This window comes from Euprymna scolopes, chromosome 14 (genome assembly GCF_053919585.1).
Source record: "Euprymna scolopes isolate OS-2025 chromosome 14, ASM5391958v1, whole genome shotgun sequence".
Taxonomy (NCBI): domain Eukaryota; kingdom Metazoa; phylum Mollusca; class Cephalopoda; order Sepiida; family Sepiolidae; genus Euprymna; species Euprymna scolopes.
In genome coordinates this window covers 97,037,416-97,063,948 of record NC_136495.1, presented here as the reverse complement: position 1 = coordinate 97,063,948, position 26,533 = coordinate 97,037,416, and the positions used below count along the sequence as shown (strand labels likewise).

General features: G+C 32.5%; 1 protein-coding gene across 6 annotated transcripts in view; it reads right to left on the bottom strand.

Moving 5' to 3' along the window:
* LOC145293181 (C2 domain-containing protein 5-like) overlaps nt 1-26,533 on the bottom strand; it is a 186,975-nt gene that overhangs the window by 112,651 nt on the left and 47,791 nt on the right. For 3 of the 6 annotated variants that reach the window (XM_080139658.1, XM_080139657.1, XM_080139659.1), the window contains exons 9-10: nt 21,036-21,161; nt 356-1,140 (exon numbers count right to left, since the gene is read on the bottom strand). In XM_080139658.1, the coding sequence (XP_079995784.1) occupies nt 356-1,140; nt 21,036-21,161 (911 nt within the window). Of the gene's footprint in view, nt 1-355; nt 1,141-19,384; nt 19,418-21,035; nt 21,162-26,533 lie in introns of all 6 variants that reach the window. The other 3 variants (XM_080139661.1, XM_080139662.1, XM_080139660.1) reach the window with 2 other exon arrangements.

The window sequence follows — 26,533 nt, the reverse complement described above, 5'->3', positions numbered from 1 at the left end:
AACCGAAAAATTGCAAAAAATAACACTCAAGATGAGAACAATATTCTGAAGAATCCAAATACTGTGATTAATCAATCCTCATCTCAAAAATTCAAAAACATGAATATAAAATTTACATCAATATTCTTAAAATAATAAATCATTGAAATATTGGAATAAAATTTGTAGCATTTAATTTTTTTTTGTCCAGTTCTTGTATTATGGGGGATAAAAAAGACAATTTCTTTAGTCAGAACTGAAGTTGGACATTTAAAAATTTCAAGAATCTGAATCAGAGTTGACAGACCTATGCGTAGATACATTTTAGTTTCTTACATTTACATCATTGACATTGAAATAAAAATTCCACTCTTACCTTTTGGAGTGGTGCTGAGATCAGAGTCTGAGGATCGACGCCGAACAGCTGAACTGGAACATTTAGCAGGTGATGTAGATGATTTGACACTCCCAGCCTGGGTTGTTGTTATGTTTGGGGAGGAGGGAGTAATCGTAGTGGAGTCTTCGGGAAGAGGAGAGCTGCAAGGGAAGGTAAATATTGAGTTGTCTGCTTGTTGTTCTGCTTCAGTATGTTGCGATACAAGCACAGATGAAGAACACGCGTCTGATGAAGGCTGGACAAGTGGAGAGACGGGCCACTGGTCCCTGTCCAGTGTGTGGAGATGGTGATTGGATAACTTGGGAGCTGGCGGAGACGGTGGAGGTGGAGGGGGAGGCGGCGGAGGGGGTGGAGGCGGCGGAGGGGGTGGGAGAAGGGAACTGGAGTCTGGGTGGAAGTCAACAGGAGGCGGGGGCAAAGGAGGAGGTGGGAGGGGTGGGAAGTTAGAAGGGGAGGGTGGCGGCGGGAGTATCGGCGGAGGCGGTGGAAGAGGGGGTGGTGGAGGTGGTGGCGGCAAGGGTGGAGGGGGCAGGGGCGGTGGTGGTGGCAGTGTTGAGGGACCAGTGGCAGAGTTGGTAGAGTTAGTAGTGATGGTAGCAGCAGTAGGAGGAGGAGGAGTAGTGTTAGTAGTAGCAGCAGTAGTGGTAGTAGTATTGGTTGCAAGATTGGTGGTCGATGCAACTGGAGAAGAGGACCACTGCATCAGAACTGCACGCCTAGGAGATGTGGAAGTGGCAGGGGACTGAAATTTCACATGCCGTTTACTGCAACAGAAGAAGAAAAGAAAAGAAAAAACAGAAGACCGATTGAAAGTTACAGAAAGGAACTCACCAAAAGCAGAAACATAATCTCAATATTGACTAACATTTTCTTTATAAAAGAAATTTAACTATATAGTAGACAATACAATGCAAAGGTGTACTGGGTAGACACAAACTGAAGCAAATTAAGATAGAATGGTGGAATAAGCTATTCAAGTTCACCTTTATACTAATATATATATATATATATATATATATATATATATATATATATACGTATTGCAATATTTTGGAAAATTACCTTCGTCCAACTGTTCAACTTTAAAACATGCAAATTATTTTTTTATATAAACTAAAGCCAACATTTACGAATTTAAATCTTGAATAATTAAAAAAATAATTTCATAAATCATATCTATAAAACACTTACTCTTATCAAAGCCTTTGTTTTGTTTTGTTTTCATTGAGGAAATAATTTTATTTAGAACTATGAGGTGGAGAAGCAAAATTTGTTCCAAAAGTTTTGATGCTTGTTCAGTATATGTAGAAAATGCATTTTAAGTAAAAACACTATCACGTAATTGTGTCATGCTGAAATAATTTTTTTTTTTAATTTCTTTAAATTACAAAAAATCATTAAGAAGGAAATAATTACACGAAAAAATAAGATTTGCCAAATAATGCAACTTTAGTGGTTTAGTCTATTCTAACTGACTTATCTTCCTTGTTTTGTTAACTGTTGCTATTTCAAATTAGAAAATGGCGGATCAACAATAACAATATTTTTTCGTAAAAAAAAATAGTTTTAGTAGATCTACTCGATTTTTCATAATTTTTATTAATTTCAACATGATACATAAGTACGTACTAGTGTTTTTACTTAATATGTATTATTTTTATTTATTTTTTAGATATCCATTTATAATGCTTATGTGGGGCGTGCAATAAGTAATGCCTCTGACCCACTCCCAGTTGTCTGATCTAGCTGACATTTTGTATGTGCAATGATTTATATCTCTACAGGTTATGTGGCAAATTGCAGCTCTGAACTAATTGTGGTTTCTGTTTTACAGGTGTTTGAACTGAGTCAGGTGTGAAATGGAGCCTGTTGAATGTTGAGCAGTGATCCGGTTTTTGTATTTGAAAGGACGCACACCACAGGAAACTTTTGATGAAATGAAAGAAACTTATGGCGATAATGCCCCATCATATGACCTTGTAAAACGCTGGCATCGTGAATTCAAACATGGCCAGAGGTCGGTGGAAACAGCTCCCAGACTTGGTCGCCCCCTTTCTGCCATTGATGAGGCATCTGTCCGTCAAGTTGAGGTTGCCATTTTGGAAGATTGGCGCATTACTATTCGCTAAATAGCCCAAGATGTCAAGATTAGTACAGGGTCTGTGGAAACTATCATTCATGACCATTTGCATATGCATAAGGTGTCTGCCAGATGGATTCCCAAGTTGCTCACACTATTCCAGAAGCGAGAACGCGTCGAGTGCTCGAGGATAAATTTAGAGATGTGCCAAGAAGATGAATCAAAGTTTTTCAAAAGACTGATTACACAGGATGAAACCTAGGTCCATCACTATGATCCAGAGACCAAAGCAAGGTCAATGCAGTGGAAGCACTTGGACTCACCACCTCAAAAGAAGGCAAGGGTGCAGCTCTCCACTGGCAAGGTCATGCTCACAGTCTTCTGAGACCAGGACAGAGTAGTGATGACAGATTTCCTGGCAAAGGGTACCATATTACAGGAGCCGATTATGCTTCACTTTTTAGGAAATTAAGGGAAGCTATCAAAATCAAGAGGCGGGACAAGATCAGTAAAGGTACCCTCTTCCTGCAAGACAACGCTCCGGTCCACAACTCGCATGTCGCCAGATCAGAAGCACGGGAGTGTGGTTATGAAATCCTTCCCCATCCTGATTTTCTCCTCTTCCCAGCCATGAAGTTGTTTTTGAAAGGAAAGCATTTCCCAGATGATGCTGTCTTGATTTCTGAAGTCACGTCATAGTTGAAGGACCAACCTGGGGTGTTCTACAAAAACGGTCTCCAGAGCTGCATCACACGATGGGAGAAATGCATAACTCTGGGTGGTTCCTATGTAGAGAAAGACTAATAACTGTGCCAAGTTTCGTTGCTCTACTGCTATGGGAAGTGGGTCGGAGGCATTACTTATTGCACGCCCCTCGTAAGCGCCAAGGTATTGATTATTTTTCATGAAGTAGTTAATTCTTGAAACCTATTGCATTTTATTATCATGAGTTTACATAATAATTATTCACATACTAGCAAAAAGACCCAACATTACCGAGGATTGAATGATGATCAACGGATATTCTACACCATACTTTTATTATCATCGAAATCAGTAAAATTGCCCATTTTTCAATCAAATCCATTGATTGTCTGCTATAGTTGGGGGTTCACTAGAGTGCACCGGGAGGAAGCTTCATATAGCTTCTTACAGTGACTAAATCCATAATACATTGTAGTCTACATTACACTGTAGAGAACTTATTGTTGATTTTATCAAATTATTTTTACATAATGGCTTGAATTAAAGCTTAAAATTAAAAGTCAAATATCCTGGATCAATTGTGCTCTAAGCAGAAGCATTCATTTCTAATGTGCCTCATGTCTTATCAAAGAATCTACTGTTGACTTTATAAAAATATTTTTATATAACGGCTTGAATTGAAGTTTAAAATGTAAAACTCGAGTATCCTGGTTCAATAGTGTTCTAAACAAAAGCACTCATTTTGAACACAGTCCTGTCTTATAAAAGAAGATATATCGGGCCCTTTTGCTTGTGCGGTGATAAAAATCTCTCAAATGCACTTGTGATGTAAGGCTTTATAAGGGTGTTAACTTTGTTCGAAATTGGACTGTTCCATCATTAATCAGATTTTTTCAATTATTGATTTTCAATATTTATCAGAGGCATTCTGATACAAAACCTATCTAAAAACACTCGCGGACACAAAGTACATTTATGCAAAATTTCAGAAAAATTGGTCCAGCCGTTTAGGAGTCTATAGGAAACGAATTCACCCATGGAAAATTTGAAGCATATCTGAAGTTTCCTGAGTAATAGTTTTTTTAATATGGAGATGTACTTTTGTTTTTTTTTTGTTTATTTTACTAATGAGTCATCACTTCTCAAGGCCAAAAGCCACTTGAGAATAAAGGTTAATGAGGTGGATGGATTATCAGTTGAAAGATGAAGAATATTCTGAGAGGATCAAGAATGATTAACGGAATAAACCAAGTTTGATTATTTATAAGGACAGTTTGTGACAAGAATCTGTTTACATTGAATTTAAGGGCAACCATGTTATAATTTAAAGGCAAGCAATCCTATGGTAATGTGTTCCACAGTTAAGAAGCTTTTGCAAAGAATCTCTGTTCTTAGAAATTTCGCCTGATGCTAGGTACACAAAGGAAGAAAGGCAAAGTATTTTTTTCTTTCATTGTGATAGAAAGCAAGTTCCTGCTGTAAATATCTTACAAGGAGGAATCAGAAATTGAAAATCAGTCAAGCATCTTCCATGGAAACAATGATAGAGTTGAGCTAGAGAGAGAGATTAGCAATGTCACTTCTGTTAGAAAGGTTCTCTTAGAAACCGAAGAGATTATCTAGATTCTGAAATCGATTTTAAACACTATCTTGCCAACAAAGAGTACTCTAAGCGGTATCTCCTCAGATGCGGCAATAGTAATTTATTTTCAGCTAATGTAGCTATCAGAAAAGCAATTCAGAGAAACTGTGGAAGTAATGGAATAAAAAAAACAAAAAAAACATGATAATGATTTAATCAAAACTTTCAAAAGACCCAACGGAAGTGATGCGAAAAAACAGCAACTAAACTAAGACTATTCAAACAGCAGTGAAAGATGGCTTAAAACTAATTAACACAAGATATGAAGGCCATAAATTGGAAAAACAAAAAAGTTTTCACTTATTTTAAAAGAAACAAGTCTACTGTGAAAATTTTCTTTGTTTCTGACACTGTTCTGAATAGCAGGCTCAAAATCTGATGTCAATGGCACTTTCAGAATGAAGTACCAGTGCAGATTGTTGAGGTTGTGATCTTCAATGCGAAAAAAATGCCTAACGAATTTTACAAATATGGTGAAAAACTTAATGCTGACATTTATTATGAGACAGACACAATGTATACAATCGACTCAATGGGAAACTATGTATGGACTGAGGATATTACTCCTGTCTGTATAGCTCCAAAAGTACAGAATTTCTGCAAATCCACTTTTGGCCACCAAATTTTTGTCTCTTATTCAAACTATAACTTTCTTATAGATATCAGCAGAGAAGAGTGAACAAGATATCTAGCTGAGGATACAGCGAATAAATGTTAATTTAATTTTGTATATTGGAACTATTCATATTTCTTTAATTAAACTAATTTATCAACTACAAGGCCTTTTATTTAAATATAAAAAGTTTTGCATCTCCACACTGTGAATCAGTATCAATTTTAAAAAACTGTTTAGCATTAGTCCATTCAGTTTATAACTTATTATTATTTATCATTGGTTATGTTTCTTTTCCGTTCATATTTTATCATATATCATGGTTTCTGTTCTGTGAGATCTACAGCTGATATACTGTTATATCACAAAATTAGTGAATCTCTTGACAGGACCTTCGTTTCTAGAGCAATAGCTATTGACATATCAAAGGCTTTTGATAGAGTATGGCATAAAGGTCTACTTCACAAGATTGCTAGTTATGGAAATCTCTCAATTATTAAATCCCTTCTCTCTGATAGGTTTATAAGAGTAGTCGTTGATGGGTAGAAGTCAGAAACTCATAGTATCAATGCTGGTATGCCTCAGGGTTTCATTCTGGGCCCAGCTCTCTTCTTGATCTTCATCAATGATCTTCCAAATCATTCTTAGTTAATTTTCGTAGACATGTATACAGATGACACCACAATCTATGGTAACACTTCAAAGGCCAGCAATGACAAATATCTTCCTGATTCTTTCACTTCTGATCTTAAGAATGTGGTGCAATGGGGAAAAAGGCGGCTGGTTAATTTTAATGCATTGAAATCCAAGCTTCTCTTCATCATAATCGCTCTGATCCCCATCACGCCCCAATTGAAATGAATGGCTCGTCTTCAGAAAGCTCCAGGTCTTGGTTTCTCGGGCTGACCTTAACTCCTGATCTGAAATGGAACACATACATCAAATCTTGTTGCCAAGATTGCTGGAAAAATGGTTGGATCACTCCACTGCTCCAGTAGGTATCTTGCTGCTGATGCAATTCTCTATCTGTATAAGAGCCAGGTACGCCCTAAAATGGAGTACTGTTGCCACATCTGGGCAGGAGCTGCTCTGCATGCCCTATCCAACCTTGATAGAGTTCAAAACCTGTTTAGAAACCTAGTAGGTGGTGCCCTTTTCTCTTCCCTGCAACCATTTTCCCACAGAAGAAATGTTGTGAGCTTGTCTCTGTTCTATCTATATATATAAAAGTGAAAATGTATGTATGCATGTGTGTTCGCTTTTTCTGTATGTCTACAAAAGGCTTCTTTCAGAGAAGCGGTCGCTCGCTTCACAACTTTTTAAAACTTTTTATATCACATATAAATCGTAATATCTCACAGTTAACAATGAAGCTCGCCTGTCTATTTAATTTGCTCGATTTCGGGAAGATAAATATTCAACATTTGTCGCTCGTCGAATGTGGGTTAGTCTTTTTCCTATAACATCTTGGGGGGGGGGGGAAAGCGTTCAGCAGTAAATGAAATCCCGCAGTCAAACTTGACCTCATTAACTCATTAAAACGGGCACCTGCTAAATCCAAGTAATTAAATAAATTCAAACGTGTTTCCGTTAGCATCTCGCGTTGGGGCAATGGTTAACGTTGCACTTTTTTTTTTTCACACTTTAATTTACAACTTTGCCCCAACGGTTCGGGTTCGATCCTCATACTTACTTTTTTTTTTTAACCCCCCTAACCCCGGAGTTTCCACAAACACCCGGGCAATGCTGGGTACCCCTCGCTAGTTGTTATTTAAATGACAAGTGCTCGACTCAACTTCAATCTATAGCCCCTTTTTGCCAAACTTTCACAAAAAACACTTGACTAGCTAAAACCTCTATATACGATTTCTCCTTGTGCCTAAATCTAAATGCAGATTCTATGAACAAAGCTTCTTTCCCAGAACTGCCTGCCTGTAGAACACTGTTCTGCTGAGCTACTTCCCAGTTGAATACAGCATGGTAGCCTTCAAATCTTATGTAAACAAGTTCTAGTTGAGCCATCCCCATAAATAATCTAATTCTACCCAATTTACACCATCAACAATTACTACACTATCATTCGTTAACTCATATCCTCAAGTGGCTTTCAGACCTTGATAAGAAGTGACTCCCAAGTAAAAAAATAAAAATTAAAAAATTGATTCTTGCACAAAACTACAGGATGGAACATTTTTTATAAAATATTCTTTTTTACATTTAATCATAAAAATCTTAAAAAGAGAAACAAACATACTATTTGAATTCATATACTCTATTTATATAGATACATACATAATTAAAATGGGCAGAAACAATTGTCTGAATTAAAATATTTTTGTAAACAAATTCTGAATATTTACTAAATCATTATTATATTTTGAGTTCTAGTAATGTATACAATATTTGGGCTATTACTCTAACTTTTCTGTGAACTTAAAGGAGTTTATATTATTTAATCCATTTATCAGTTAGTTTAGAGGTGAAAAATTTGGAAGAGTGGAGCTTTTCACAAAATTCAAATAAAAAATGGTGAAAATTGAAACAATAAAACAGATACAAAAATAAAAGGAAGATTAGTGATAAATAATTAACCATAACATTATTAAATCAAGATATAAGATATAAATAAATGATAAAAATAAGATATTCAAACAAAACATTTGTTTTAATTTTCTAATTTCAATCATTCTGTTTTTATTATTTTAATTCTGTAAGTTCGAAATAGTGTTTTCCTTGCTAAAGATGCAAATTGAATATGCCCATCTCAAAAATGCATGTACAGAAAAAGACTGCATGAAATTTTCAGGAATTACAGGGAGAAAACTGCTGGAAGAAAAAGAAAAACTAAGAGAATGATGTAAGAAAAAACAAAGAAATATGAAATGAAAAAAAGGAGAAAAAAGTGAAAATAAAATAAAAAGCAAGAATCGCATGGGGGGAAATAAAGGAGAAAGGAAAAAAAGAGAAGGAAGGGAGAGGATAAAAGCAACATTCAAAGCACTTTTGTTCATTTTTTTTTTAATCAATGCAATTAAATATAGACACTGATATTGTTTTGCAGGTAAAATATTCAAGATAAATACAGCAATAAAATAAAATGAAGACAAAATATATGAGACACTTTAAAGGTTAATATTTGTTGTACTATGTCCTGTAAAAGAGAAGGTGAACCATTTTATTTTTTTAAGAAGACCCTATAACAAACATGTCATAATATGATAGAACAAACTAATGCCTTAACAAGGCACAAAAACAATGACAACGTCGTTTTTCAAAGAATAGAGCACCACTCCACAGACACATATAAGTAAACAGATATCCTAATGTAAATCATAAGTGGTACCAAATTGGCTGTGCAACATCCATCTTGTCACTTGTGAATTGATCGCCATAAAGTTGAAATTTAACTTTTTCCAATTTTTCTTTATAAAATTGTCCCTTTCTTTCCTGCGTGTTCAGATCAGGAGATCCCAAATATACATCCTATAAACTTTATTTTTGTAATCCACAGAAAACTTCTTTTTTTTTTTTTTTTGACTGGGGAGGAGGGGGAAGGACACTTTATCAAAGCCCAAAAACCACTTGAGGATAAAGGTTAATGAGTATGAGGTGGCCTGTGAGACAACACCATGATGATCAGTAGTGGTGGAACTTGGGTAGTATTTGTTTATTTAAGGGGACAGCTGAACAAGAACCTGTTCATGTTAGACTTGAAAACAGCCATATTATAGTCATCTGAGAAGCAGTTTTGTAGTATTGTGTTCTACAGATGGGCAGTTCTAGTTTAGTTTTAAGCACAGATAGATAAGGAGTAATTGTTAACAGTTATTGTAGATACACAAATGTCTGCTGCAAATGTTCTGGGTGGGAGGAAACTATAGTTAGACTTACGTCTCTTCTGTGAGAAAGAGGAAGTATAGTGAAGAGGAGAACTTTGCCCACAAGACTTCAAAGCTGGTTTTGAAAATTCTCAAAGTAGGAAAGGGTACTCTTAGCAGCTCCTTTCCAGATGTGGCAAGAGTATTCCATCTTAGAACATACTTTACTCTTACACAGATTTATGATCAATATTTTTCTCAAATTTTAATTTATAACTTGCCCTTATCTATACATTTATATTAGTAATAATGAATTTAATATGTCCACAAAGTGCAATCAATGGTGATAGAAAATGTGTTTCTTATCATCGGAAAGCTCAGTTCCACATGTATTTACAGTCAGTCACTAAATCTCAATCTTTAGAAAAGTTAATAATTTTCTTATTAATCCTAACCAAAAGTTGACTTAATACAATCTGTAAACATTGATAATACTTTGTTCAAATAAAGAATTGCAAATATTAAAAATGCTGGAACAGAGACTGAAATATATAAATACAGAACAAAGGAACATTTTTTTTCTATAGGTTTGCCACTGTCACTGCAAGAAAAATATCTTTATATTTTCAAATGCATTTTTATTTTAGAAAAAACATAAAATCTTACATAACTCTTTCCATTTTAACTTCAAAATATAACAAAAAAAGCATTAATGTTGATTCATTTTCTTCTTTTTCTCCAATTATCTTTAATAATCTAATATATTAAGGGCAAACGTCTGTGTGTATATATTTATGTATGTCTTACTAAAAAAAAAATAAAAAATAAAAAATACAAATCAACACCCTGAAGAGTTGGTAAAAAGATCAGTACTGCCCCAGATGTACAATATTTAAAATTTAGAGAAAATAAATGGCTAATTCCTTAACACAGAAATAGCAAATAATTTATTCAGAATGATGGTCAAACTTTCATTAGTGTGTTTTATTTATGCATGCGTACATTTCTTTCTTTTTTAACACTGAAAACCAATAGCTTCATTTTAAACACTTTCTAATAATTCTCACAATTAGCTTAGTTGGTAGAATGAAAGGTTGCAGACCTAAACGTTTTAGTTTTTATTCCAGCTAATGGAGTTTCCTTTATTTTTATACATTTTTTTTTTTTTGCTTTTATGACTTAAAAGTAACTAGAAATAAACTTTAAAACATCTCAAGGAATCAAGTTAGATTCTATCTATCATATAGTAAACATATTTTTCAAATTGATATTCAAACATTAGTTTTCTTTTCTATGGGATGTGATACTATAAAGTGGCCCTGGGGTGGATTTGAGGCACTAAGTGCTTAGAGAGGGGGGAATAAACAAAGAAAGAGGAAATATCCTACAATTAACCATAACAATAGAAACCTACTGATAAAACAGGGAAAGGCAGCTTCCGGTAACCAGTGATACCAACGTAGAGGGGACAGTCAGTTGAGATCGAGATGCGCTCGAGAGCAGATGGAAGTTGAACAGTCAGTTGACAGTTAGATGCCCGTCGCAGCAGATGGAAATTAAACAGTGACAGTTGAGATCTAGATTCACTAGACAGCGGTTGGAAGTTGGACAGTGATAGTTGAACAGTTATAGAGTTGACTGTGAACTAGAGACGTGGACAATTTTGGAGTTGATTGTGAAACAGAGATAGACAAATGTAACATCGATAGAACGGGGGGGGGGGGGGAAGACACACACACACTCACAAGTCCAACAATCAATTTATATGTGAACATTGGCGTTGTGTTTTCCTTTCTTTGTTCATATTTCTATTTTGTGAACCGCATGTGTTCTCATCGACAGTCGCCAACGGGAAAAGGACGATCCAGCCATAAGAAGAACAGTCGAACGAAAAATCCACAGTACATGATGTTGGGAGTCGGCGATCTGACGAGGAGCCACAACACGTGGGGTTACAGGGAGAAGAGATGTTGGTTTTAGTAGTGCTGTGAAGGCATCCTTAATTTTATGTGTATTTAAACACAGTGCCACCTAAGATAAAGAACTTCTATCCTTTTGTTGGCATTGACTCGGAGCCATAATCCATAGTGCTCAATATTCTGCATAGAGCAGGAAGTAACCCAAAAGTGAGATTACATTTAAAAAAAAAAAAAAAAAGAAAATCTCTTAAAGAGGACTGCATTGGTTTTAGTAGTGCTCTGGAGGCCCCCTTAATTTTATAAGTGTTCAATATCCTAAATAGAGCAGGTAGTAATCCAAAAATTACATAATTTGGTTTTATTGGTACTCTTGATTCTAGATAAAGCAGGTGTATTTAAACACAGTATTGCCCAGAGTTCTGTCCTTCTGTTAGTGTTTCTGGGAGCCATAATCCATAGTGCTTAATATTCTTGATAGAGCATTTAGTAACCCAAAGGTGAGATTACATTTGGTTTTAGTATCTACTTTGGAGACAAATGTTACACACACATTACTTAACATCTATTTTTTTTAAAATATTTTTAATAGTCCCCTCAAGTAGTGTCAGGTAGCCCTGTAAGTTATAAAAATAAGTAAAACCCATCATTTAGATTTCTACTAATCTTTTTAACATAAAAAAGGGCCAAGATTGTAATAAACAAAAATAGAAAAATAATTTTTTTTATTGAGTGTTAGCTTCAGTTGGTAAATTTATTATTGTGATAAAAAAATACCTATTAGGCTTATTGTGATTTAAACTGTCAAATAACGCGGTTATTAATCAAAAAGTAATTACCCACAATTCAGAAAATGTATATATATAAAAATGGAAATAGAAAGATCTTATAACTCACTGCTTTGCCAACTGTTTAATGGATATTTTCAACAGTGAACAGAAAAAACTTAGTTTTTTTCTGTTTGTCAACTGTTTCACGACTGTACAGTCATGAAACAGTTGATAAACAGATAAAAATCCGATGACCCCCTCCCCCAAGTACCAATTTTTCAATTTTGACCCTTTACAACCCTTTTTCTGGATGAAAACCAATTTAAAAAGTTTTCCACATGTCTGAATACCCTATATACAAAATTTAACGACTGTAGATGAAAAATTTGTTGAGTATATAGGTTGAAAAGTGTCCTTACATACACATTCTCACATATATATATATATATATATATATATATATATACACCTATAAGAATGAAATTGCATGTGTGTGTGTGTACATTTCCCTACCAAACTACCCTGTCAATTTTCAGTCTACAGATTCAAGATTTGACATAAGGGGTATTGAGATTTGGGAAAATCTTTTTTAATCAGTTTTTGGACAGAAATTTGGCTGTCAAGGGGTCAAAGCTCAATGATTTGATCTTTGAAAACTCATTGAAACTCCTCCGCCAATTTTGGGTCTAAACACTTGATTGGACATGGATCAAACTTTTTAGTTTGATTTGAGCCAAAACAAATGTTAAGGGGATAAAATTGGGGTCAAAGTTAAAAAAATTGACCTCTGCGACCTCTACCAAATTACTCAGCTAATTTTTGGTATAAACATTTGAAATTAAAGTGTATTCAGACATAGTGCAAGTTTTTAAATCGATTTTTGACCAAATATTTGGCTGTCAAGTGGTCAAAGTTCAAAAGATTTGACATTTGCTGTCTCTAGCAAACTATTCAGCCAATTTTAGGTCTAAACATTGAAATTTTACATAAAGGGTATTCAGACAAGCTTTTTAATCAGTTTTTGAGGCAAAAATTTGGCTGCCAAGAAGTCAAAGTTGAAAGAGTTGACCTTTGCAAACTTTTTCGCCAATTTTGGGTCTAACCAGGAGTCAAACTTTTTAATATATATATATATATATATATATATATATTTATATATATATATATATATATATATATATATATATATGCACATAAAGTTATGAACAGTACATAGGCCCCTGAGCAAAGCTGGGCTGCACTGCTAGCATATATATATTCTCATGTATGGCAGACCTTACATATAAAATTTTCTTTATCAGTTTAAATCAATCATTTTTCCCACCCTCACTTATTTTTCATTAAAAACTAGCTAGAAACTATTCTCATTTTCCCTGAAGCATTAAAAAAAATATTCCTTTTTTGGAAACAAGCCCACCTACCCTATTTACCATAAAAAAGTGAAATCTTGATTTCATTTCCTTATCTTAAAATTTGGACTCATCAAGCCCAAATCCTTCTTCACATCTCTGGGCAAATAAAACATCTTCAAGTAGCTAGCAACACATTGTCTGAGAGATCAAAGAAACATCGCAGGCCATATCTTGTACTTCAAGGATCTCATTTCAAAGCGGATATCATTCAATCCCTTTTGCAAAAGAAAAGATTAAGTTAATAGTACCAGTTTTCAACTTGAAAGAATTTGTGTGACTGAAATAGGAATTATTTCTCCCAAAATATTGTTCCATCATGAAAAACTATAGACAATCTTTCAATCAAATGCCAAAGATAATTACATATACTTTTACTTGACTTTCTTTTTTTTTTAACCAATTTTTAGCATAATGTTTAAAATAATTAAAAAATTAGTATTTTGTGTCAGTATGACAAAAAGAACAGGTTTATAAAAATCTGAAATGGAGTAAAAAGCTTCAAGAAATGGAAAAAGGGAAGAGGAAATGCAGACCCAAATTGTTAAGGCAGAGGATAATATATATATATATATATATATATATATATATATATATATATATATATATATATATATATATATGTAATGGAAATAGGTTTGCAGCAGAGGTTTAATACAAATTCATGACATTCTTTATGAAAGGCTTTCTCATGATCTGAGTCATAGTTAGAACTGAAATAACCTTCAAAACACTTCTCGTTTCATTAAGTGCAGTTCATTTAATTTCTGTTTGTTTAATTTTTTATTTTATTTTTGTTCTCGTATCACTGAAATGTAAGGAGCTATGGTAATAAGGGCCAGATTTATAAGGATGGGGCAATCTGGATGGGGAGTTAAGAATGAAAATATCTTTTCACATTACATTTAAATTTCTGCATGTTTGTACAATCAAGAAAATAGGAAGCAAACAGGGGAGCAATCCAAGGAAAAGAAACTATTAGTAGAAAATCATCCAGCATCTAGTGATTGCTACAGTGAAGGATAGAATTTTAGTTGGGTGGATTAACATATTGAGAGGATACAAGTGCACTAAGTTTATCTGAGCACATTCCATTGAAGCAGGTGTAAAAAAAAGCACAGAAATGCAACAGAGGCTAAATATTGATAAACAGTGCAGGTCCCACACTGTTGAACAAACTCCAACTTCTGTCCCATACTGAAATGTAGCATTCCTGTGCCTGCTTTACAAGTACTGTAATGATAAGTGCTCGGATGAACTCAAAGCACTAGTACCCACTTTATGTAAATACCTTTGACAAACCAGACAAACAACAAAATCCCATCCCCACACTTTACAGATCCCTAGATGCTGTAAAACCTACTCAAATAGCTTCTTCCTTCAAACTGCCAGACTTTGGAATTCTCTTCCAGGCCCCTGCTTCCCTGACTATACTGACATGCAGAAGTTCAAGTGTAAAAGTGTAATGTGAACAGGCATCTTGCTACCCAACTCCCTAAATAGTATCTCTGCAAATCTGGTCCCAAATAGTAGCCCCTTACGACTTAGTAGCACTGTATCTTGTTTGGGGTGGAAAAAAAAAGACCTATCAGGCTAGAACCCCCCCCCTTTTTTTTACACCTTGTCCAAGAAGAAAAATATAGTGATCAATGTACCAGCCCAGATATAGTAAGAATGTGGGGCTGAATGATGTCATTATAGAGATATAAGTAGGTGTGGAAGACTAGCAGCATCTTCTATGTACTTATTCCACTTCATGTTTCCTGAGAATGTCAGGCCGAGAAGTTTTAATCTTGGACTCTCAGAGGAAGATGATGTCAGCCATGATAATTAGTGGTTGGAAGGTTTCTTATAGTTAAAAGAAAACAAGCTTTGTCTTGTGGGCGTAAATTTTGGGGCTTATTCTTTTACAGACCAGAGGTCATTTGCCAAGGATTCAACTACTTTTGTAATTGACTGAAGAAACTTTGACCTTTTCATTTAAAAATATATAATGTTACCTTATTCAATTCTATTAGTAAGGTTATAACATAAAAAAGAGCTTTCAGTTTCCATAAATTCAAATAAAAATTGTTTGAATAACTTAGATGAGGATTGATAATTTGTTAGATTTGAATTATTCACACTACTATTCTCATCCTAGTTGTTATTTTCATGTTTGATCCGATGTAATCTTCAACATATGGATCCATAGCATAACAATTAAAAGCATCGATTTGAAATCAGTTCTAAAAGACAGTGTTCTGGAGATTGCAGGTTCAATCAATTCTTCATAAGTCTTGGTTTCGATTTTAGCTGATGGCACCTTAGTAATCTATTTTTTTTTAATTTTATCAATAATCCTTCATAAGTTTTGGTTTTGATTTCGATCATAGCTGAAGGAACTAAAGCGCACATACTGAAGTCACATCCAAATGCTTTCTTTGAAAGGTCAGCATTGCTGCAGAGATTGAAGAGGTAGGCAGTCAGCCTGTTAGTGCTCAAACCATATGCCGCATTCTATATCAAATTGTTGTGCATTGCTGCCACCCCAGGAGGAAGCCTCTTCTGAAGACGATACACAAAAAAGTCTGCAAACAGTTTGCTGAAGACATGTCAACAAAGCACATGAATTACTGGAACCCCCTCCCTCTAGAAACTGAGTCACAGGGCAGTGTTCCAGCATGATAATGATCTCAAACACACCTTTAATACAACCATTGCTTTACTGAAGAGGCTGAGGGTAAATATGAGGGACTGACCAAGCATGTCTCCACACTTGAACCCAGTAGATCATCTTTGAGAGATCCTTAAGTGGAAGGTGGAGGTGCGTAAAATCTCAAATATCTACCAGCTCCATGACATTGTCATAGAGGAATGGAAGAGCAATCCAGTGGCTACCTGTGAAGCTCTGGTAAACTCCATGCCCAAGAGAATGAAGACAGTTCTGGATAATGATGGTGTACACAAAACATTGACACACATTTTTTATATATATATATATATATATATATATATAGAGAGAGAGAGAGAGAGAAATAAATATAAATAGTGATATTTACAACTAGAAAAATAAGTTTAAGGCTCCTAAAATTTGTAATACAACTATTCACAAGGATCCTTGGCACAGTGGTTAGAGTACGTGGAAAAATCAATTGTAAATGTGATATTATCCTGAAGGTTAAAGGTTCAATTCTCAGTGTGGACATCCAAAAAATACAATTGCAAATTACTTAGAACCTCTATCCAGTCATAGCTGACAGAACAAGAGTATGCTATTCCCATGAAATAAAGGGTTCTGTTCGAAATTCCGAATTCGACAAGATACATTGACCAAAACTTTGTGAAAATGATGCACAAGATGAGAACAATAGTCTGAAGAATCCAAATAATACAAATAACCAATCCTCATCTCAAAAATTCAGAAACAGTTATTGCATATGACATAAGCAACTTCATATTTATTAGGAGATTTACATGCAAAGTATGTCGTCTCAATGATTAAAAAGAATTAGTTGAATTATTATTATAATCATAATAATCTGGTGAAATTGAGCTTTTACAATCTCATTAAGAGTGTAAATTGTTCTGTGATTGAGTTTACTTCAGACTTGCTGTATTATTTAGTTTATTATAAAACTAACTTTCTTGTTTGAAAAAGACTTGTAAACTATAATTGAGGAATTTTGTTATAAATCCATATTTTAATAAAGACAAAATTTTATTTATCAAACGTTTTGTTTTGTAAAAAACATAATTTTATTTCCCAAACTTTATTTTTTCAAATTGTGTAATATCATCTCTGCCAAGCATCCTTGTGTAAATTTTCATTTGTTACATTACCTTTTTTTTTAAATTTTAAGTAAATTTAATATTTTTAATTTAAACTTGGAGTGAAAATATTAAATAGATACTATTAAAACTTGTACAACTACAAATACACAAAATAAAAGATGACCAGGAAGTTTTGCATAGTTCGTATTTGTTTCACACAGGTAAAAAAAAAATTTTTTTTTTTTTTTTAAATCACAGTTCTTACTATAAACGTCATTTTATATAAAAGTTATTTCAAGCAAAAATCTCTTTAGCTGGCTAAAAATGTGCACCAATTCAACCAGAAACTAAAAAGAGTCGCTTTCTGCAAAATAAGGAGCATTTGAAATTGGCTTCCAGTTATGACTGCCATTTGTATCATGAGAAGGTCTTTTATACATAATGTCATGTACCAATCCCAAACACACTTACTTTAAATAAATAAAATTATAAATAAATAAAAATGAAAGGAAAAATGTTGACCCAGAATTTGATCAATTCTCCTAATATAATTTAAAACAGATATAAAGAGAGTGAGATAAGGGTTACATAAAAATGTTTTACTCATTCTAAAAAAAAAATGTAATTTACTAACAAATTTTTTGTATTGTTGAATAATTTAGAATTCCTTCTCCATCAGAGGGACTTTTTTTTTCTTTGTGAGGAAGATAAGGGGTGAGGCTTTTTATTTATTTTTACCTTTCAGAAGATGTTGATTTCTGGTTGAATCATTTTTTTTCTTTTACTGAATCAAAAGTTTTTGCTGTTTATTTATTTTGTTTTTGATGTATGCTTGTTATAGTATATGAATGTAATATGTATGTAAATATATAGAAATCATAATACTGGTTTGAGATGGCTTCATTGTGTTTCTTACAAATTTCTATTACAATTTTTTTTAATATCCAAATGGAAACATGCTTAAATAATGAATGGAAGGCAGCAAATCTAGATATAATCAATCAGATCGGCTTCCCACCATCCTTTGGTGAATGAAAACTAGAATTTTAATGAAATAAAATTTTAGATTAAATGGACTCGAGACAAACAAAAAGGACACATTTTCCCATAACACCAATTTTTAAAAACTTTTACTTTCAATTGAATCAAAAAACAATATGTATTTATAATTTTGCCTTCAGATATTTTATTTTTCAAAAAAGGTTTTCTAATGGTTTAAAAAACAATTTAATTTTCAAGACTGTTTGGTTATATGCAACATTTTTAATTAAAAAAGTTTTATTTACAAAACGTTTTACATAGTTTTATCTATAAGACTTTATTTTTCAAATTGTCTTACATCTTTGCATAAGATCCTTTTGTTTAAGCATTTTTATAATTTGTTTCAGTCTTTTTAAAGAAAATTTTATTTATAAACTTTTTATTAGACAATGGTGTCCAATAAAAATTTGGTAAATAAAATTTATCATGTATTTTTAATGATTTTATAAATGCATGTATAACAAAGTGAGCTTGTAAATAAAACTGTATTAGTGAATCTAAAAAAAAAAAAAAAAAACTTTTTGTAAATAAAACCTTTTTTAATAAACAAATCTGAAATATTAAAGTTATAAACAATGTGTGTATTGTAGTGTTGGGACGATTAATTAGAATCGAGAAAATCTAACTTTTTGGGATATTGAAATCCGAAAAAAATTTGTGCCTATTTTCCAATGCCAAAAAAGATTATTTTGTCTTTTTTTATATCTGATTCTGTATACTGATTTTAAACTAATCGTAAAACTAAAATCTATAGATTATCCCTCATAAGTGTATTTTTATGTGTGAGAAAATATCTGCACATTTTACATGTGTTTTTACGGTAATTGGGGGAAAAAATAACTCTATAGTTAAATATTTAGATATTTATAAGAATTGGATTTGGTAGTTGTATCAGAATCAGGAATAATATTGGAATCATTACATCACTAGTATATTGTTTTGTTATGATTAAAAAAAAAAAAAATTTTAAATCGGCATTATGGCAAAATGTATCTTTTGTCCGTTGCTCATTTTGGGGTGTGTCAAATCAATTTGATCCAAATTTTATTTTGATTAAATTTATACATATGATAAATAAAAAAAAATAAATGGATAGATGATGAAATACATTAACAAAAATATGAAATGATCTCAACTTAGGGTTAACATTTTTTTCTTACTAAAATTCTACCAAATTATTAGTAGTTAAATGTGGAAACAAAATAATATAAGTAGTAAGATCATATAAAAAAGAAACAACAAAAGGCAGAAACACTTCAACCTGTATTGACGTCTGAATAGCATTTTCAGTTTCCTTAATGAAGAAATGAGAAAACAAAAAAAAAAAAAAAAGAGAAAGAGTTTAAAGTTGAAGTTCTTAAATATATTAAAAAAATTCTTTGAATTTTGATAAAATTTGAAATGAACAAAGAGGATGACTTGGCTTGTGTGATCAAAAGCCAGTCATTAAGATTTTTTTTTTTGCATTTAAAATAACAGATAGCAAAATTAGTTTTTATATCATTAAACAAAAATAAACTTTTAGATTAACAAAATTGAAAAGTTATCTATTATTTTAAAATTTTTTGTCATAGTTGGAACACATCTAATATATAAGAAATTATGTTGGACAGATTTTAACAAATTCTGACAAATTAAAATTTAATTCTAACTAGCCAATTTTTATTGTTTATTGTACCATATTATTGGCAATAAACTAACATACTTAAGTATAATTTTTTTTTGTAAATACTTCACCCAGCTTGGTAGTTTGCTAATATGGAAACATTCTTAAATAAAAGTATAAAAAGGACACAAGAGACGATCTTGCCATACACTGATGCTTACTCCATTTTGTAAGATATCTGTTTATAACAATACCTTCTGTGACTAAACATTTTCAACAATGGCTATAACTGTGCTATCAACTCCAATTGGTCTTAGCAACTTTCATGTTTTTTTTTTGCCACATCATGTTAAAATCATCGTTAAGCAGAGAAAAAAATGCAGAAAAAATGATTAACATATATGAGAATATAAATATTCAACAATTACTTGAAGTATATATTTTTTATATTATATATAGATTTTACAACAGACAATGGATGTAATTAGGTTTGCCAAAAAATATCTATTGTTCAATATTTTTTATGTTATATTTGATCACTAAGCCATATAACATTAAGATACTATGAAATAAAAAAAGAGCTTAATAGGTTTTCTTTTTTATCTTATCTCACTTTCTTTTGCTTGCTTATGCCTTTCATTCAACTACCCAGTTCTTTGATTTCATTTCCTTTTCTCCTAACTTAATTATCACCAAGCTGTTGCACCATTTTCATTTTAGATTCTCTTACCCCTTCCCCTCTCATATTATTCTTTTACTTTTATCTGATTTTAAAGTTTGCAACATGCAACTTATGCAGCTATTAGTTAGTAGTATTAGGTTGGTACAAAAATAATGTTTTTTGACATTCAACTATATAAAACAACATTATTTTTGCACCAACCTAATATTATTTATTATAGGTCTTTTTTCTGTAGTATCAAAGATAGGATAGCATATTATGTTATACTAGTATCATATCAAAGTTAAAATTCTAATATTGAACATCTAGTTATATAAAAAAAAAAATAGAAACATTATTTTCAATAAAGAGGGAAAAATAGGCAAGTTTTAAACAGTTATTATAAATATAAAATAAACTACAGCACAACACACCAGAAATACCAAGCAAAATAAAATACTAATAACAAGAACAAAAGCTAATTCTTAAATACATCAGTCCAAAGCTTAATTTTTAAATATATATTAATATTAATATATTAGATTATAGATTTTAAAGCAAAATAAATCTACATGCAAATTAAAAAAAAAAAACAAACAAAAAAAAACGTATGTGCAAAGTTATTAAAAGTTTTTGGTTACTTACTCTTTAAAAGGTGATAATCCAATTGGAGATGTGGATGGTACAGATGTCTTGGAAAGAGTAACAGCCGTTCCAATAGCTCTCACAACAATTCCAGATTCTCCTTCCAAGTCAAAACATTGACGATAACTGAAAAAATAATAGTTTAAACATTTTGTTGAGAAAATAGATCTTTCAAGAAATCAATGTTTTAGAAAAAAATATTCAAGTTCATTTAAAACAAATGGATATTATCTATAACTTTTTATATTGTTATTTTCATAAATGCTAACATTTAATATGCGTGTAAAAAAAGCTGAAAATAATGACCTAGCATTACATTTTATTTAGCAATACATGAAAAACTGAAATTGCTTAAAATACCTCAATAATGGTATACATCGAAAGAGCTTAATGATCTAAGAAGGAATAGTTTTAATTTTCTGATAATCTAACTAAAACTAAGGAAGTTATGACTATTTTTGTGCCTCACACATTTGGATATTTTTCCCTCTTTAAGACCATATGCATTTTCTCACATATTTACACTACTTTTTCAGTAAAAATGCTATATCACAAAAACAAGATCAAACAATGAAATTTGTCATATAAATGTACTTTTATGCAAAGAACTCAAATATAGCACTGAACATATCCAGAAATTAATGGTTTGTTTGTTTAACCAGTATATTGACCTTCTTTAAGTTATTTAACGTTGTATATGAGGTTTAAAATTTTTTCATTCTTTCTGAGTCGATTTTCGCTGGGTATATTTGGACAATGTTTTGGTATAGTTTGTTATTTGATGACATTTATATTTTATGGTAAAGATTTGCTCTTTTTAAGAAATTTAGAATGGTTTTAGTGTTTTCTTTTTCGAAGAGTTCTTTTAAGTTTGTGACCTTGTAGTAGTGTTGACAAATTTGTGTGAGGTCATAGCAGTCAAGTAAAAGGTGTTTCACTGCATAAGGTTTGTGTCATGGTATACATTTGAGAGGTTTTTCACTTTTTAGCATGTAGGAGTGAGTTATGTATGTGTATCCTATCTGGATACGTGATAAGATTACTTCTTTGCATCATTTTCTGGGATTTAGTAGTTTTTTTGTTTTTTTTTAGTATAGGCATAATTTGGAAGAGTTTGTTGTTTTGGTAATTGTTTCAGTTTTCTGTGAAACTATCTATGTAAATGTGTCCTATTTGGGTAAGAATCTAGGATGTTGTTTGGTTTTTTTCTATAGTCTGAGGGGTGAGTATTGGATTTAGGATACATTGTCAGGTCTAGCATGACTTTAGGTTGATTTAACAACCAGGGTGGATGCTGGTTTGATCTATTGAGTTGTTGGTAAGTGGTTTTATCATTTCTTACATGTAGAGACCAAAGGGTTTAATCACATTTTCTTTGTTTGAATAGATGTGTGTAGTTGGGATTGAAAGTGCATTTATAGGCAGAATTTTTGGGATTTTATTTGAGTTTGAGATAATATTGTAAGCCTAATTTTTCACACCTCAATCTTAGTGGGGGTTCATAGGCTTCAGCATTTTAGCTTTCTATTGGGGAGGTTTTAAATGCGCCCAAGACAAGTCTTAATCCTGTGTGATGGATGGAGTCGAGTTTTAAACCATATATAAAACTTCCATAATCTAGTTTGGCTCTTATCAGGGTTCTATATAATTTTAGGAGTGATGAGCAGTCTGATCTCTACTTGGTATTTGCTATAACCCTTAATAGTTGTAGAGTTTTGAAACATTTTTGTTTTAAATATTTTAAGTAAGGGATGAAAGAGTTTTTTTGTCAAAAATAAGTCCCAGAAATTTATGTTGATCAACTATTTCGATTTTTGTTCCTTTCAAGTTAAGGTAGGGTCATTGTGCATTTTCCTATGATTACAGAAATGGACATATTTAGTTTTGGTTGTTGAAAATTTAAAGCCATTTTCTGTGGTCCATTGTGTTAGTTTGTTTTTGCACATCTGTAGTTGGCGTTCTGAGGTATGAATATTTTTTGAGCTATGGCAGATTACAAAGTCATCCACATATAAGGAGCCATTTATCTCATTGTTTAGGCAATTTTACAATGTTATTGATTTTTGTATTAAAGAGTGTAACTGATAAAATACATCCTTGTGGGACTCCTCCTTTCTGTGTTTTTGTGTCTGATAGGGTTGGTCCGATTCTTACTTTAAAACTTCTATCAGATAGAAAATCTTTTATTAGGAGGAGTAATCTGTGTTTTAATCCGAGATTGTGTAGATCTTTTATCATATTATTATTGCCATGTTGTATCATAAGCTTTTTCTAAATCAAAAAAGATAGCAATTGCATCTTTTTTAAATGAAAGCTTCTTTGATAAAGGTCTCCAATCTGATTATGTTGTCCATTGTTCCTCTTGTTTATAAAACCACTTTGTATGTTGGCAATTGAGCCGTTGGTTTCCAAATATCAGTTCAGTTATTTATTTATCATTCTTTTGAATGTTTTGCAGAGACAATTTTGTCAATGCAATTGGTCTGAAATTTTGTGGATCTGAATTGTCTTTCTCTGGCTTAAGGATGGGGATCACGATAGCAGTTTTCCAATTATTAGGTAGTTTTTCCCTTCAATCATATTTTGTTGAGTGCGTTTAAAAGGCGTGTCATTGATTTGGGAGTAAGTTATTTCAGAAACTCAATGTATTTCATCCACACCGGTAGCTGTATTATGTGCTTCATTTATGGCTTTTAGGAGTTCATTTTTAGTAAAAGGATAGTTTTATTCTTCTTTGTTGTTTGAGTTAAAATTTGATTTGTTTATCTTTTTTTTCTGTATCTTGTTTTGTCTTTTGGAAAAATTGACTGTAATTTTTACTGGAGGAATTATTCTGAAAAGTTTTGGTGAGAAGATTTGCTATATTTTTTGTCTGTTATTTTAATGTCGAAATGATTTAAAAGGGGAGGGTAAGTTTTACCTGAAATTTTCTTTACCATGTTCCACACTTGTTTGGGTTTGTATTTGAGTTTATTTTATTTCTATAATCTTTCTGTGATGTCCTTTTTACTTCTCTGATAACTTTACAAACTATTGCTCTTTTTACTTAAGATTTAGATAGTGCTTTGTTGGTTGGGAGTTGAATTTTCGTAAAGTAGCTTTACATTGTCGAATTGCTTTTTGGCATTCATTATTAAACCAGGGTTGTTCTGCTACTTTTAGGTATACATTCATGTGCAATGGCTAGTAATGTTTTAGAAAAGTACTCAATAGATTTATTTGGGTTTTCCTCCTCAGAGTTTTTTTGTTGGCATTTTTTTTTATATTCCTCCTAATTTGCTTTTATTTTCCATTGGAAGAGATGGTTTTTTTTTGTTTCTTTCAAATTTGCTAAAACCGCTGGGAAATGGTCGCTACCCCATGAATCTTCTAGAACCTTCCAGTTGTAGTCCATAAAAATAGTGGGGGTCACACAATGATAGATCTAGGGCCGAGTAGTTCCCTGAAGCGGGATGAAGGTATGTGTTGGCTTTATTGTTTAATATGCACAAGTCATTGTCGTTTTTTCAAGATTTTTTTTCTGTTATCCACGCATATATTGTTGCAACTATTAAAGTCACCTAACAGTAAGAAGGGTTTGGGTAACTGATTTATTATTTTGTTCAGCTCTATTTTGTTTATTGGGGTGGGATGTAGATAGTGCAGATATTTATAGTTCTGTGTAGAGTGGCTGCTGCAGCAATGGCTTGAATATTAGTTTTTAGATCTATTTTGCTTTGTAGAATATTATCTCTAATAAGGATAGATACTTCTCTAGAGGCTCTCTGTTGGGTATTATAGATGTAGTTGTATTGTTTGTAGTTTTTTTATGTTTACTTATCTTCAGCTTTTAAAAAGGTTTCTTGGAGACATATGATGGCTGGTTGATGGTTTGTTATAAGTAATAGGTCATTTATGTATAGTTTTAGGCCTCGGCAGTTCCATCAGATGATTTTTTTAGGTTATGGTTTGGTTATATGTATTTATTTTTTAACTTTTGTTAGTCGTTGGTGTCTGATCTTTGATCTTCCGTGTCCATTTCCTCAAATCTGTTTTGAATTGAATTGGTCTGGAAGTAGAATGTTGTCTGTTTATTTTGGTTTTAACTTCTTTGTTGGTTGGTGGTTTGTTTCCTTTTCCTTCATGGGCGCTTTTTGGTGTCTTTTTTTTTTTTTTTTGTGAGAGGTGTTGTTTCTATGGGTGTTGTAGCACTTTGGAGTTTTGTGGGTCTTTTGGGTTGAGTTTTGGTTTGGGAGTTTTGTTCAGTTTTGTAATCTATATTTTCAATGTTGATTTGTTTTATAGTTTTTTATTTTTTAAACTCTTCCATTAGTTCTCTTATTTCATTAAGTAATTTCACATATTCAGGTTTGATAGTTTTGCTTTTGTTGTTTGGTTATTTAGTCTAGTGGTATCGGTGGTATGCTGTATGTTTTTTTGTTATTTCAGAGTATCGTGTATTTTCGACTAGGTTACAAGCTTCTTGGAAGGTTATATTTTTGGTATATTTTACTTTACTAATTTCTTTTTCTTTCTTCCATTTGTTGCATCCTTTTGAGTTTGCACTATGACCTTTTTGGTAGTTAGTACATTTTGGCTCTTTTAGACAATCTATATAGGTCTCATTTTCTCCACACCTCATGCATACTGGAGAGCATGTGCCCCGGTCTCGATGATGTCCGTACCTTGGGCAGTTGTAGCATCTGAGGGGGTTTGGTATGTATGGTTCTGTGTTTTTTTTTTTATACCCTATTTTGATGTTGCTTGGGATTTGATGAGTGTTAAAAGTTAGGATGTAGGAAATAGTTTCACCATATCTTTTAATTTGGATTCTTTTAACATCAATAACATTGATTTCTCAAGTTAATTTTGATTTCTTCTATAGAGCACAGGGATAATTCTGAACTCCTGATCACTCCTTTACTGGTATTCAGCATTTTGTGAGGATAGATTTTTCTTGTTTAGTTGTTAAAAAGTCTCCATTTGAAGATTTCTGTAATATGTTTTTGGCTTTCTACTTCCACTAGTTTCTTGACCATATTTGGTTTGATGCTTGAAAAAATTTTCTCTATTTTGAAGGGAGACACTTTTGTTATTGGTCTCGTTCAGTTGCTTCAATAATTATAAAATAAGGAAGATTTTGAAATAGATATTGGTTTTGGGATTCCGTTTCTGAATCAGAACTTGATTTATCTGAAACTTCAGAGTGGTTTCTTTTTTAGGCTTTTTATTTGACATTTATATATTTTGGATTTTTCATTTCCCCTGTGTGGGAAGTGTTGGGGGGGGGGGGTATTCGCCCTAACACAACAAGGATACAGGAGAAGTATACTCTTCTTGCTGATGGACTCAAGCACCCGTGTTTCCTTCGTCTTTTCTAATGGTCTCATTTCTAGAAAAGATATTAGTTTTCCAGCCGTATTGTATCCATAATGTAGGGGCATGAGCATATTTTCTTATTATGCTTGTCCGATTCAGTGCTAGTCATGACCAACTGATTGATTGGATCGGGCCTATCC